Genomic DNA, 14,646 nt, shown 5'->3' on the forward strand with positions numbered 1-14,646 from the left:
AAAAAAAAAAAGAAAAAAAAAAGAACTTGTAATTTTATAAGCTCACCAGCCAGGGATCCCAAGGTGGTTATTTTTGTATGTAGCCTTCGTGTTTTTAGAAAGAGGGCATATGGATGTCCCCTGGTGTTCCCTGGCTCCCTCCTGATCCTTCAGAAAGGAGACAGTGAGTGGTATTTTCAGGAAGAATCCTGATCTTTTAAGTATCCTGCAAGACCAGGAATCCAGCATTTCTTAATTGCAAGCATTTGCCAGAAACATGTTTTATTTGCTTGTTATCAAAAATCTGCATCTGGCCAGCTTCTTGCTGTGTTGGGTTGATATGTCATTAGGCTATTTATAGCTAGAGTGGTGGTGTTTCTTTCTTCAAGGTGAATTAGAAGATAGTGAACAAAAACACTGGATTTTGCAGTGAGTCAGTATTCTCAGCTGAAGTTAAGAAGATACCACATTGAAACCAGGGAAGTCAAAATTACCAGTTCACACTGAGAATTACAACCCTCTGGCACCCTATACTGAGGGAGAGCCTTAACCCCCATGCAGAGGTTGCTTAGATGTTCCTGATGACAATTCCAATCCCAGTCATTCAACAGAGACTGGATGGGGAATACCCAGGGAGTACCCCCACCATGCAAGCTCATCTTTGAGCATCTCTGTTAAAAATGTATTTCCTTCTCTTGAAGTGAAATACACACTACAGCATCTAGCCTTGGTTTTGTCTCTACTATTGGAATTCATGCAGGTCTTCAGAAATTTGAAGAAAGATAGCACCTCCCCCCTCAGAGCACTTCCTACATTTGGGGATGTTGCATGCAGAATAGCTATTATTTGATATCATTGAGTCTCTTTTGAACACTGCAGGCTAAATATCATTACAGTATTTTCTATGGGTTGAAGCGATTGTCCTGAAGCTGCCATGAGGTATGCATAGCAAACATGGGACATATTCAAGACATAAAATTGCAATAATTACCTCTGGAGGAGGAATGGGCCAGGAGAGAAATAATAGCATTAGGCCTAGCCACAATGCCGTTCCTGCTTTACATACAGGACTTTAATTAATAAAATGACAAACACTGGTACCACATAATTGGAAAGTCTATCAGTCCCTTCCGAGAGGCAGGAAAAAATGGCCCTTGTGAAAGCGCTGGCTGGAACCAGAAGATATAATTGCTGGTGGCGTGCTCCTGGTGTTGCCTCTACTCACTTGTCTCATTTGCTGTCTGCATATAAAAGAGTTTATTAGTCAAACACTGCCATTTATAACCTATACCTACTAGGATGTGTCTAGAAGGATCAAAAATTTTATTGTTACTGGCACCAGCAAGCGTTATATCCCATAAATATAATTTAGAATTTGTATCAGATTTCCCATATTTGTGTGAATACACACACACACACACGACTGTTAATCGTCTGGCGGGGACAATGGTTGTAAATGCATTAAAATTCACTAGCTCCCTAATTTCTCCAACAGGAAAGTATTTCCAGGATAAGATCTTGTTAAAATATAAATTCTGATTCAGAAGAGCTGGGGCAGGCCCTGAGACCCTGAATTTCTAATAAGCTCCCAGGTAGCGCCCACATTGCTGTTCCACAGACCACACGTTGAGCAACGAAGATCTGGAAAATCTTTGCAATATGCCCCCAAAGCTTTAAGGAGTACCATAATATATTATATGGGCATTGCACTCCATGTATGGTAGAAAGAACACACAACATAGTGTGGACTCCAGGTCTGCAGCCTGTGGGCTTAATGCCCAGGGGTGACTGACTGACTCTCTAAGCCTTCAATTCTGCATCTGAAAAATGGGTGGAATAATAATATCTATATGAAGGGATGTTGTCAATATACAATGAGATAAGCCTCCATGCAAGTGCCTAGTTCAGCTTCCGGGCATTCAGTAAAGAGTCAATTAACAAATGACTTCATATCCTGTAAGCCAGGGGTCCCCAACCCCCAGGCCACGGACCAGTACTACTGCCCAGCAGGAGGTGAGCGGCAGGCAAGTGAGCGAAACTTGATCTGTATTTACAGCCACTCCCCATCCCTTGAGTTACTGCCTGAGCTCTGCCTCCTGTCAGATCAGTGGTGGCACTAGATTCTCATAGGAGTGCGAGCCCTATTGTGAACCGCATATGCATGCAAGGGATCTAGGTTGCGTGCTCCTTATGAGAATCTAATGCCTGATGATCTGTCGCGGTCTCCCATCACCCCCAGATGGGACTGTCTAGCTGCAGGAAATAAGCTCAAGGCTCCCACTGATCTGACATTATGGTGAGTTGTATAATTATTCCGTTATATATTACAATGTAATAATGATAGAAATAAAGTGCACAATAAATGTAATGTGCTTGAATCATCCTGAAACCACCCCCCAATCCCCAAACCCTGGTCTGTGGAAAAATCGTCTTCCACGAAACCGGTCTCCGGTGTCAAAAAGGTTGAGGACCTCTGCTATAGGCCACCTGGATAGAAACAGATCTTAAGATAGAATTCTAAGGGTGTTTTTGGACCGGAAACTTGACTGCCAAGATCAAGCTGGGTCTACTTGGCATGGGTATTTACATAAAATGATATCAAGGGACCTCTCTAACCAAGGACTATATAAGGGAAATGAAAGTCTTTGAGAGGGACTTGAGCCTGCAGTCTGCTCTAGGAACCACATACAGTGAGTGCTGTCTAATGTCAGACACATGTGATCAACAAGGAATACTCAGAACTGATACCAGGCCTCTGAGTCTTCTAATTAAGAAACTGGTAAAAACCTTATCTTGCAGGTCCAAGAGGGTAGTTCTAGCCCCATATACATCCTCAGGTCATTCCTGCTCAAGTGGTCTCTCTCTCTCTCTCTCTCTCTCTCTCTCTCTCTCTCCCCCCCCACCTCCCTCCCTCCCTCTCCCCCCCTCTCTCTTTCTCCCTCTCTCTCTCTCTCTCTGTCTGTCTCTCTCTCTCAGTTATTCCAGTCTTTTTCTGGAGGTGATGTAACAGCCCCAAGAAGGCCCTTAGCTGAGAGCAGCAGACTCCCCACTGCAGGAAAATCCCTGCCTCTACACCTTGGTGATGGTGGGCACATTTTAAGCCATTTGTAAGTTATTAAGAGTTGCCTCTTACTTAAAGTCTAAGATGAAAATGGACCCCTCACTGAGACGGCCAGGCCCTTCCTGCACTAAGTAGCCCAGCTCCCCAGAGGTCTCTACCCAGGCTGCACTTTAGAATCGTGTAGAGAAATTTTAAAATCTGCTGATGCCCAGGACCTACACACATCTACTTAAATCAGAGTCTCTGGAGTGGGGCCCAGACGTTGGTTGTCTGGAACGCTGATTCTAATTTGCACCCCAGGTTGAAAACCACTGGTTTCACCATGCCATTCACAGTATCACAGGAGCTCTACTTCCACGTTCTTCATCTCATACTTCATAACCCCCTTTTAAGGCAGGCAGGGAAGGTGTGGTGGTTATTATCACAAGTTTGTCTTTAACAAAATATAGGTTCAGAGGAGGAAAGTGGTTGGCTTAAGGTCACACAGTTAATCCACATTGGCCTTGAAGCACAGACTCCAAGTTATGCCATAGTCAGCAGGCAAGGAAAGAGGATGGTTGGACAAGCCACTGAAGAATGAATGTTGATGCAAAGGGCAGGTAGTTCCAGTGCATTCTGGAAAGGTTGTGGGATGAGTCACAGGAGCACAGGGACAGGGATTTGGTATCAGTCCAAAGATTCTGCATTTCTTTTTTCTTTTCTTTCTTTCTTTCTTTTTTTTTTTTTTTCTTTTTTGAGGCAGAGTCTCGCTCTATCGCCCAGGCTGGAGTGCAGTGGCACCATCTCAGCTCACTGCAACCTCTGCCTCCCAGGTTCAAGTGATTTCCTGCCTCAGCCTCCTGAGTAGCTGGGACTACAGGCACCCACCACTACCATGCCTGGCTAATTTTTGTATTTTTAGTAGAGACGGGGTTTCACCATGGTGGCCAGGCTGGTCTCGAACTCCTGACCTTGTGACCTGCCCACCTCAGCCTCCCAAAGTGCTGGGATTACAGGCGTGAGCCACTACGCCCGGCCACATTCTGCATTTCTAACAAGTTCCCAGGTAACACTGATTTTACTAGACTGGGATTACCAGTCTGAGGACCACACTCTAAGCAGGAAACCACTGACTGGTTCTTAGAGGTATAATGTGGAAGAAACAGGTGAAAAGTAGGCCAAAGGAAAGACATAGGCTCTGGACTGCTTGTATCTTTTTCCTAGATTCAGGGGGTACACATGCAGGTTTGTTACATTATGCAATAGCATAATGCTGGGGTTTGGGCAGCTATTGGACCCATCACCCAAAGAGTGAGTTTACTACCCAGTAGGTAGTTTTTCAATCCTTTTCCCCCTTCTTCTCTCCCACATTTTGGAGTCCCCAGTATCTATTGTTTTCATCTTTAAGTCCATGTGGACTCATTGTTTAGCCCCTACTCATAAGTGAGCACATACGGTATTTGATTTTCTGTTTCTACGTTAACTCAAGATAATGGCCTCCAGTCACATCCACATTGCTGCAAAGAACATGACTTCATTCTTTTTTATGGCTCTGTAGTATTCCATGATATACATGTACCACATTTTCTTTATCCAATGCACCATTGAGGGATACTTAAGTTGATTCTATGACTTTGCTATTGTGAATAGTGCTGCAGTAAACATGTGACTACAGGTGTCTTTATGGTAAAATGATTTATTTTCCTTTGGGTAGATACCCAGTGGTGAGATTTCTGAGTTGAATGGTAGTTCTGTTTTTAGTTCTTTGAGAAATCTCCATACTGTTTTCCACAGCAACTCAACTAATTTACATTCCAACCAACAGTGTATAAGCATTCCCTTTTCTATGCATCTTCACCAAGATCTCTTTTTTTTTTTTTTTTTTACCTTTTAATAATAGCCATTCTGACTGGTGTGAGATGGTATCTCATTGGTTTTCATTTGCATTTCTCTGAGGTTATTGTCGTTGAGCAGTTTTTCGTATGTGTATTGGCTGCTTGCATGTCTTCTTTTGAGAAGTGTCTATTTAATGAAGTTATTTGGTTTTTTTTCTTGATTTGTTTAAGTTCCTTATAGGTTCTGGATATTAATCCCCTCTTGGATGCTTAGTTTGCAAATATTTTCTCCCATTCTGTAGGCTATCCATTTGCTCTGTTTATAGTTTCTTTTGTTGTGCAGAAGCTCCTTAGGTCCCAATTGTCAATTTTTATGTTTGTTGCATTTGCTTTTGTGGTCTTAGTCATAAATTCTTTGCCTAGGCCAATGTCCAAAAGGGTTATTCCTAGGTTTTCTTCTAGGATTTTTATAGTTTGAGGTCTTACCTTTAAATCCTTAATACATCTTGAGTTAACTTTTGTATATGGTGAGAGGTGGGACCCAGTTTCATTCTTCTGCCTATGGCTAGCCAGTGGACTGCTTATATCCTGAGGAAGAACATCTGCCTGGATATACTCCCTTACTGAACACTCAGTGGATGAAAAAAAAAAAATGGCCAAAAATACACATTTGCCAGCCATTCACTGGCTACTAGTTTGCAATCTTATTCCAGGCCTTTTGCATCTATTTCTAGAATGCGATATTGTTGAAACTCAGTGCATGCCTTGGCTTGAGTTGTGGCTGTAGTTGAGTGTCTTCTGCTATAAACATAGGAGGTATCATTATAAGATGAAAGAAGGTTAATTCTTTTTTTTTGTTTTTTTCTTTGAGATGAAGTCTTGCTCTTGTCCCCCAGGCTGAAGTGCAGTGCACGATCTCGGCTCACTGCAACCTCCGCCTCCCGGGTTCAAGCAATTCTCCTGTCTCAGCCTCCTGAGTAGCTGGGATTACAGGTGCCTGCCACCACGCCCAGTTAATTTTCGTATTTTTAGTCGAGGCAGGGTTTCACCATATTGGCCAGGCTGGTCTCGAATTCCTGACCTCAGGTGATCCGCCTGCCTCGGCCTCCCAAAGTGCTGGGATTACAGGCGTGAGCCACCGTGCCCAGTCAGAAGTTAATTCTTTAATTCTCCTATTTGTTCCCAGCTCTGAGCAGTTGGGTCCAGTGGCTGTCTGGACCTGAGTCTTTACTGTGTGATGTCATGTGTCTTGCCTTGATTATCTTGTGTCATATGTCCTGACTGTCAAGTGGCTCCAATTACTTCACCTTTTGCGACAATCAGGACATTTGTAATCATTCATTTAAATTCTATCTTCCTGGCTGGATGATAAGCTCCATGAGGGTAGGAGCTCATCTTCAAAAGCAGAGTATGCAGCACAGAGTAGGAAGCAGTAACTATCTGTGAGTGAGTAGATGATGATCTCCCTTAAGGACTAATCCCAGGAAGCATCCTGGTAGATTTCCTCAGAAGGCTAAGGATGCCATAGCCTTCACACCATACCTGGGTGGCCAGTCCAGTTCTCTCTCTTTTGCCCAGCTTGATTGGCCTAAAACACAGAACAGGAAGATGGAGAGAGCTCAGCTGCTGGCTCTCCCCTGGTCCCAGCATAGACAAGACAGGGCTGCATCTTGCCGACATGCTCATACCAACAGCAGACTCTACTTTAAACTGAAAAGTTCCAGGGAGCGGCTGAGGAGGAGGCACTTTAGAATATAGCCAAGTGGCTGGGAAGTGAGGAACCTCTCCCCTTCCCTGGTCCCTGACCCATAGAATGTAAGAAAGTGCCAAGGAGCTTCCTAGGATGGAAAGTTGATTGACTACCCCTAAGAGGAAAGCCTGGCAAAGACGAGAGTGTCTCCCTATATAGATATGCAATTTTATTCATGCTGACATTGATTGGTTCCTACTACCTGCCCTCGCTTGACAGCCACCGTGAACATAAGATGAATAAGACAGTCCTTGCCTTGAAGGAATTCATGACCAAGGGTAGAGAGAGAAGACAAAGCAGCAGGTCCCAATAACCTTAGTTAGAAGATTTAAGAGGAGGAAGAGGTCGTTTCTGAGATGGATGATAAGAAAAAGGCTTCCTGAAAAGGAAAGAGATTTCATTTTTTAAGGGGACAGAAGGAAAAAGCAGGTAGAGTAAATGGAAAAATAAAAAGTATAGAAGCATAGAAATGTCAGGCAGGTGCAAATTTGGCAAGTAGACTGGTGTAGGGAAGTCTGGAACCTGCATTCATTCAGCTTCCTTGTGTGGGTTGTTAGGTGAAAACTGACAGGCTACTTCTCTGATCACTCGAAGGTAATGCAGACAGATCTTCAGTCACTTAAAAATGCAAAACACAGGCTTTTTAGTAATCAGCATGCTCATCCAGTCATAACTTCAATCTTGCTTTAGAGTCATCCTTCCTGCCCTCTCCTGCCCCCTCCACACTTGGTCCTATTGCAGATGGAAAGCCTGAAATGAGAGAAAGGGTGTGGTCAGTGACCTCTCTAGTTCTCCACCCAGCCTCTCCTCCTCTTCTGTCATCTTATTGACTTTTGACCTGTTGAGGTTGTAAGCATAGACAGTGAGAGGAGTTCAGGGGATCAAGAAAGTTCTTTTTGGAGACTGTTGGGTAATCTTGCATTGGTGTTCTCTGGATGTGACAAATATCCAAGGCTTACTATTTCTCACACAGGGGCTTTTGGGGTTCCTTTGTAGATCCACCTTTCTCCTCATTCCCTCCACTATGGCTTGGGATTTTTCGCCTTGACTTAGAGCATGTGCATCTTTTTTTTTTCTTTTCTTTTCTTTTTTGAGACAGAGTCTTGCTCTGTCACCCAGGTTGGAGTGCAGTGGCACAATCTCGGCTCACTGCAACCTCTGCCTCGCGGGTTCAAGGGATTCTCCTGCCTCAGCCTCCTCAGTAGCTGTGACTACAGGTGCCCACCACCACACCTTGCTAATTTTTGTATTTTTAGTAGAGACGAGGTTTCACCATGTTTGCCAGGCTGGTCTCAAACTCCTGACCTCAAGTGATCCACCTGCCTCGGCCTCCCAAAGCGGTGGGATTACAGGCATGAGTCACCGTGCCCTGCCGGGTATGTGCACCTCTATTGTAGGTGGTCACTTCCACCTTCCTCCAGTCTTGGGCATCACAAGATACTGGCAGCTTCTTCCTACTATTGTCTATTTACCTTCCTCTTAGGCAAGATCTACAGTGACCCTGCATGGGTTCCCCTATACATGGTTCTCCTCCCACCCATATGCAACACTCATGCATTTCTGCCCCAGCAAACTCTGGGAGTGCAGGCCACTCAGTGCTGCCACCTTGCATTGTTCTGCCATCAGAGCAGCTAGCCAGCCCCTAGTTCAAACTTTAGACCTTCCAGGTAGGAGACAGACACTAATCCACTGTGTTTCCAAAACTGCAGGGGATAAGTATCAAGTCTTTGATGTGGTATCATAAAACCATTCTCTCTTGGCTTGAGAGAAAGATGGAACCCCCTTCCCACCTTCTTCTTAGCAAGAGTGTGAAGTGGAACTTGTGGTATGCCAAAAGCACCTTCCAAAAACTCTCTCCTAAAGTCAACCTCCAGCATTTTGTAATATGAAAAGTATGAGTGTGGGGCTAAGAATTATGTCATTCATTTTTATCCACCTCTCTTGAAAGTTCTGCACCCTTGTGCTCTTACACTTCCTTTGAAATGTGGTACCCACTGCCTCCATGCTTCAGCCAAAATGCCTTTTTAATATTTTGTTACATCAATTATTATTTCAGTTAACAGTCCCTATAACCCTATAAGAGATACAACTATTCTCATCTTAGAGAATAGGAAACTGAGCTTCAAAATGATTAAATAACTAGGCCAAAGTGGCAAAAACAGGTCTGAATTCAGAACGCTCTGATTCTAGAGGTCTTAGACCATTCTGAAATGGAGGATTCATGTGACCCAGCATAAGTGCTCAACAAATATTTGTTGAATGATGAAAAAGTTGATTTCCTCAGATAATAGAGGAATGTAAATGCCATAATTTTTGATAGGGAATGATAAACCATGCCGAGTCACAGATAAGCATGATCAACAGGAGAATGGAACAGAAATATACAAGAGAATTCAGAAGAGAGAAAGAGTGGAGTGGGAGAGGCACTTTAGGAGACTCCAAAGAGTTCACAGAGTTATAAAGGACATGGTTACTCTATTTTTCTAGAGTAATGAGGAAATTATCCAGAGACCAGGTTGAAAGAATTTAAGGAGAGCATGAGCAACAAGGAACTAGAGGCAGCAGTTACATCCCAGCTGTTCAAGATGGGAGCATCTGAATGGGGCAAAGAAATGGTTGCAAGCCAGTGGAGCCCAGAGGATCAAATAAAGGATATTTCTCCAGAATGGGTGAACCTTGATCTTATTTGTAGACTAAGGAGCCAGAAGATCAACTCTGAGATGCTGGGGAAAGGAGGGAAATAAGGGCAGTAACTAAAAGAGCAAAGACTGGGGAAGAGAAAATGTGCAGGGCTAACATGGAAGATAGTAAAGGATGCAGCTTCCTCTAAGAGAAAAAGAAAAGAAAGGGGGATAAATAAATAAACACTTTGCCCACAAAAAAGAGAGAAGGGGGCTGAAGGATATTGTACCTGACATAGTAGATCTTTCTCAGTAAAGTAGAAATCAGTGGATCAGGAGGTGGGCATTAGGGGGTGACAGTGTCAGTATGTAAGGTGACAGTGTCAGTATTGAAACACACATTGTACTATGTGTGTCCAGAAATCAACTGTGGAAATCAACAGAGAATGAACAAGTACCACCTCACATCCAGGGTATTGAGATTCAACAGTCTGAATTCATGGAGGTTCAAATTACCAATATTCTGCAGCCAAGGAGCAAAAGGAGAAAGCATGTGTCAAGCATGAGCCCAAGCTAGGCATTGCATGGCATGGGCTGAGAGCTGAAAGGGTTTACAGTTAGCAGGGGTAGAGCTGAAATTTCCAAGCATGGCATCCAGCTGGTACAAGAAAGCTAAGTGAGGCCAGAAAAAAAATTAACAGATTCATTCATTTATCCTAGGAGGTCTCAATGGTGATGCATATTGGCTACCCAGGTTATGGAGAAATGGGAAAGGTATAAGTGAAGAGTCTGTGGTTATAGACCAGGCTTATAAGGTCCAGGGTCTCAGAAGTAGATCAGTCCCTGAGGGCCCTAATGCCCTGGTGTGACCTTATTAGTGAAGGGTTTGTATGCAAAAAAGTGGGAAGTTTGGGGCTGCAGTCATCGTTCTTAACTTCTTCAATCAAATTGTGAGGCAACCATGTATCAAGGACTGGAAGACAAAGGAGTGGCAATTTACAGAAAAGCAGGTATTTAAAGAGAATCAGTGAAAAGGGGGTACCTTTACTCTGATGAAACTGCCAGTTTGCCATAAGACATATTTTACCTTTCTTTCTACAATAGCTACTATTTTTTCTTACAAGATCTGAACAGGATTATTTTGGGCAATGATATGATGTAGTTGTCCTAAGTTTTTAAACACAAAGACGAGGAACCTTGTTTATAGCATGTCCTACCTCTGAATATGACTGTACTTAAACTCTCCTAGAAAGGTTATTAGTTACAACTCCCTTTCAAATGTTTAGGAACAATGCCACAGAAACTTTTAATAAAGACACAATCAAAAACAGACAGTTGTAACTTCCTTTTGGCAAAGTGGGCATCCTCTTTGAAAGACACCCATATTAAAAGATCTTGGTTTGTAGATTTTTGTCTGGCCTTTGCCTGCCAGTGGCCACAGGTATCAAGTCATTGGGTCTTTAGTTAGCTGACACGTGACATGGCACCATTCAAATGAGATTATTAGAGTCTTTGGGGAAGAGATATAAATCTATGATACCTAAATCACTAACAGAAACTGAGTCACGAAATCATTTGTCCAAGGTCGCAAAGTGAATCTGTCCAAAGGTCACAAGTGAATTCTTGCCACAGGCAAGAATCTTTGGCTACTCTTTAGGAAGTTCATTTACTACCCCACTGATCTTGATATCACCTCACAGGCAGAATCTTGTGAAGGATAGTATGATAATATTTACCTGAACAAAGTTCCAAAACTGCCCATCAGTTGTCCCTGCCCAAGAAAAAAAATTAACAGATTCATTCAGTTATCCTAGGAAACAGGTCACTTGAACTTCATTGAAAGCCTCTTGGGAAGACAGGTGGTGGGCATCCAGCTCTTCTCACCAGGCTGAACCCAGCCGAGTCTCTGGCAAGGTCCTTGAAGCTTCAGTGGAGAATTCCAGAAAGTAGAACTTTCAACAATCATACCTTGTCCTCTGACTCTTCTCGCCCTCACAGCTCCGAATGTCCTGGCTCATTCGTGGAGTCCTGAGGGGAAACGTGTCCTTGGTGCTAGTGGAGAACAAAACTGGGAAGGAGCAAGGCAGGATGGTCTGGCATGTCGCCGCCTATGAAGGCTTGAGCCTGTGGCAGTGGACGGTGTTGCCTCTCCTCGACGTGTCTGACAGGTAGGCCTCTACCCATCTCCCCCAATACCCTTCTCCTCTATCAGCTAAAATGCAAAAGGAATCATGCCTTCTCTTTCCCCATGCCTGTCACCCAAGACGCACATGCAGATGTGCCCCCACACAGATATGCACGCACGCGCGCGCGCGCACACACACACACACACACTCTCTCTCTGCAGGTTACACACTTTCTGCAGTTTACAAGCTTCTCCAAGGGATGATGAGGCTACTGAACACTTGTCTCAGGACCACCGGTATGTCCTGGTTGGCTACCCCTAGTGTCTGTAGGAAAAACAAAATTGAACAACTCACATTACTAGCAAATAACAGTTTGGTTTTACATGTATATAGCATGTTCTCTTACATGATGGACTTTGCTTTACTTTCCCATTTAACTTTTATTTTATCCTTATTAACAAGAAAACCTGCAAGGTAGGTAGGGCAGGCCTTATCATCATTTACCACTCCTGTCCTGTTCTAAGGAGAGAAACAGAATCAAAGTGGTGAAGCGCCAGCAAGTTGGTATCAGAGTTGGGACTGGTACCCAGGCCCGACTCTGACTCCAGTGCTCTCTGTTGAGTCAGGTCCTGAGGCAGGTTGATAAGGAGGATGGCAAATTATTCAGTAAACAGAGGAGTGCTTCTACCTGGGGTCCTGGTTCCTATTTGGGCTCTATCACTAATGGCCTCTGTGACTTTGAACAACATCCTTGACTTCTTTGGGCCTCAGTTTCCTCGCCTTTAAGCTGAGAGGTTTGAACTGGAAAATCATTAATTCCACACGACTCTCCAATGGAGCAGGAACCATGGAGGGTTTGCTGCTACTTGTCTCCCCAGGATGACACTATTCTGCCACCTGCAGTCGGCCTGGAGCAAGCCGTGCTTGAATAAAGATGGCCCTGCATGGCAGCACTCATGTGACCCTGCCGTATCATCCTGAACCCTTATGGTGGGTGCTGATCTGTTCCAGACAAAAGAGGGCCGAGGGACCATTTCTATAGAGGGTACAGATAAATGGATCTGGATGGGGGAGAGCCATCTTTTATGGGCTAAAAGTCAAACCTTACAACCCAGAGCAGCCTCTGCCTAAGACTCCTAAAACACATTCAAATTACCATCCTGGTGGATCCACCTTCAAAAAATGAGGGCAGAGGGCTCAAGGCAAGGTGGAGGGTGATGCTAGTTGGCATGCAGCTTTATAAGTGTAAAGCTGGGTTTCACATTTTTCACCCAAACCCCACAGTCTGCTATGTCCAAGAGCTCATAACTGCATCAGTGCTGTCAAAGGATGAAGGCATTGTCCTCACTCTGAGCACCAGCTACCCACTCCTTCAGATGTGTGTGGGTTAAAGACATTAACCCACCCAAGGACATTCCAAGAATCAGTGACCCCAGGACAAATGGATTTAAGTGGAGAAAGAAGAAGTGTGAGCTCTGCCCACTATAGTTTAGTTTTTTGTCTTTGGGGATTGTGGAGCTGCATGCAGTTGGTGGAGAACAGGAGGGTCGTGAAAGAATCCTCCCTCCTGGGAGAGGCAAAATTAATTCAGATGAATCAAAAGGTTTTTTTTTCTCCTCAATCCAGCAAGTCTTCTCTCTTTCATAGCCACTCCAGGGGATTTAAAGCAAGTAAGATGTTGACTCTGTTCGCTCTCATCCTCTAGAGTTTCGTTTGAAGGAGACTTTGTTCTCAGCCTCCTTCTTCCCTGTTAAAGGCTGTTTACCAGACTGACATTTCCAATATTGATACTGAGACCAAACTGCCCAGTGGGGATTCAGACAAAAGACAGCTTGGTTTGATGATGTCTCATGACCTAATAAGTGTACAATTACAGAAAAGAAGAGTGCTTCCATCCACTGGGAGCCTGCGTACCACTGACATGCTCTGAGGTTGGAAGCTGCCCTCCCAGAGGTACAGATGATACAGGAAGCATCAAGACCCAGAGGCAAATGGTACTGAAGGAAAATGAGGTGCAGCAGTTTTCATTTGCTAAAATCAAACTAGACTGTAGATGTGACTGGCCCAAAACATCTAAAGAAGCACTCTGGATGAAAGTGCAGAGGCTTTGGAATCAAAGAGTGCCCAGTTTCAAAACTGACATGGTCACTTACTAGTTGTATGACCTCAGCCAATTAAGCTCTCTAAGCCTCAGTGTCCTCATTAGTAAAATGAGGATAATAACAGTATAATTTCACAAGATTGTTATGAGACTAAATGAAATGACTGTTGAAAGAGTCTACCCAGAGTAAGTATTAATAGATTTTATTTTCTGCATCTTCCATCCTCATCTTTCAGTTATTTGGTCTCCATAATAATTTATTAAGCAAATAGCACAAATCACAAACACTGATATTCCAAGTCAAGCCATGTTCTATAAAACAGACAACACAGTCTCCTCTTAGGTTTGGAGAAGTAAAGTGCTTGGTTAACTACCTGATCCACACTAAATGCTCACTACTAATGATCGTAGTATAATAATGACAGTATCTCCCCACCTAATGCCTCAGAAGGGTCTAGGATGACCTCTTTAGCAATATAACCAGTCATCCAACTCTTAGATAAAGGTGGACTTCTTAGGAATTTGTTTTCTCAATGCTCTATTGACTCCTTATAAGGAGAAGTCACTGATGGAAGAGCAAGTGTACTCCTCCCTCTTCCTTCAGGGAGAGTCAGCCATAGCTGCCCAGATTGCTAGAAGATGAAGGGGAGAAAGGAGAAGGTAGAGAAGAAATAAGCGAGGAAAATAGAGAAATAGAATGGATAAAAGACGAAGGAAAGCCAGCTCTCTTCCTCCCACCTCTGAGATAGGCGTTAACACCTGGCGCCACCCGTCCCGCATCCTATGAAGCTTCCTTAGGCAGCTCCTGGCTTCAGCTATTCAGCACCTGCCTTGTGGACAGCTCCCCAACCCTGAACCTTGAAAGCAGCAGAAATTTTATTCCCTATGCTGTCCCAAATCACCTCTGCTCCCAGGTTCCTCAACCTTCACACATTACGAAACTTTTAAAGCAACTTTATTAGGGCTTAGAAGTTAGCACTTAAGAGATTCCAGGCTCTAGTCACTGGTATTGGCCCTGGCTGTTACATGAAATATAAATCTGACCATTTTCCTATTTTGGAAATCCTTCTGTGGCTTCCTGTGGCTTTTGGGATGCCTTTCAAACTCCCTGATAAGACCTTTATTTAAGCCCATGTGTGATCTGTCCAGCGCTAATTTCACCAGCTGCTTCTTTTTTTTTTTTTTTTTTTTTTT

The 14,646-nt window shown here is 43.8% G+C and overlaps 1 protein-coding gene across 1 annotated transcript in view; it reads left to right on the forward strand.

Annotated features, from left to right (window-relative positions):
- The window catches only part of ALK (anaplastic lymphoma receptor tyrosine kinase), a 793,694-nt gene that overhangs the window by 657,441 nt on the left and 121,607 nt on the right, over nucleotides 1-14,646 (forward strand). The window contains exon 9 of the mRNA XM_011972566.1: nucleotides 11,224-11,393. Within this exon, the coding sequence (XP_011827956.1) occupies nucleotides 11,224-11,393 (170 nt within the window). The remainder of the gene's footprint in view (nucleotides 1-11,223; nucleotides 11,394-14,646) is intronic.

Source organism: Mandrillus leucophaeus, unplaced genomic scaffold, assembly GCF_000951045.1.
Source record: "Mandrillus leucophaeus isolate KB7577 unplaced genomic scaffold, Mleu.le_1.0 Scaffold13, whole genome shotgun sequence".
Lineage (NCBI taxonomy): Eukaryota > Metazoa > Chordata > Mammalia > Primates > Cercopithecidae > Mandrillus > Mandrillus leucophaeus.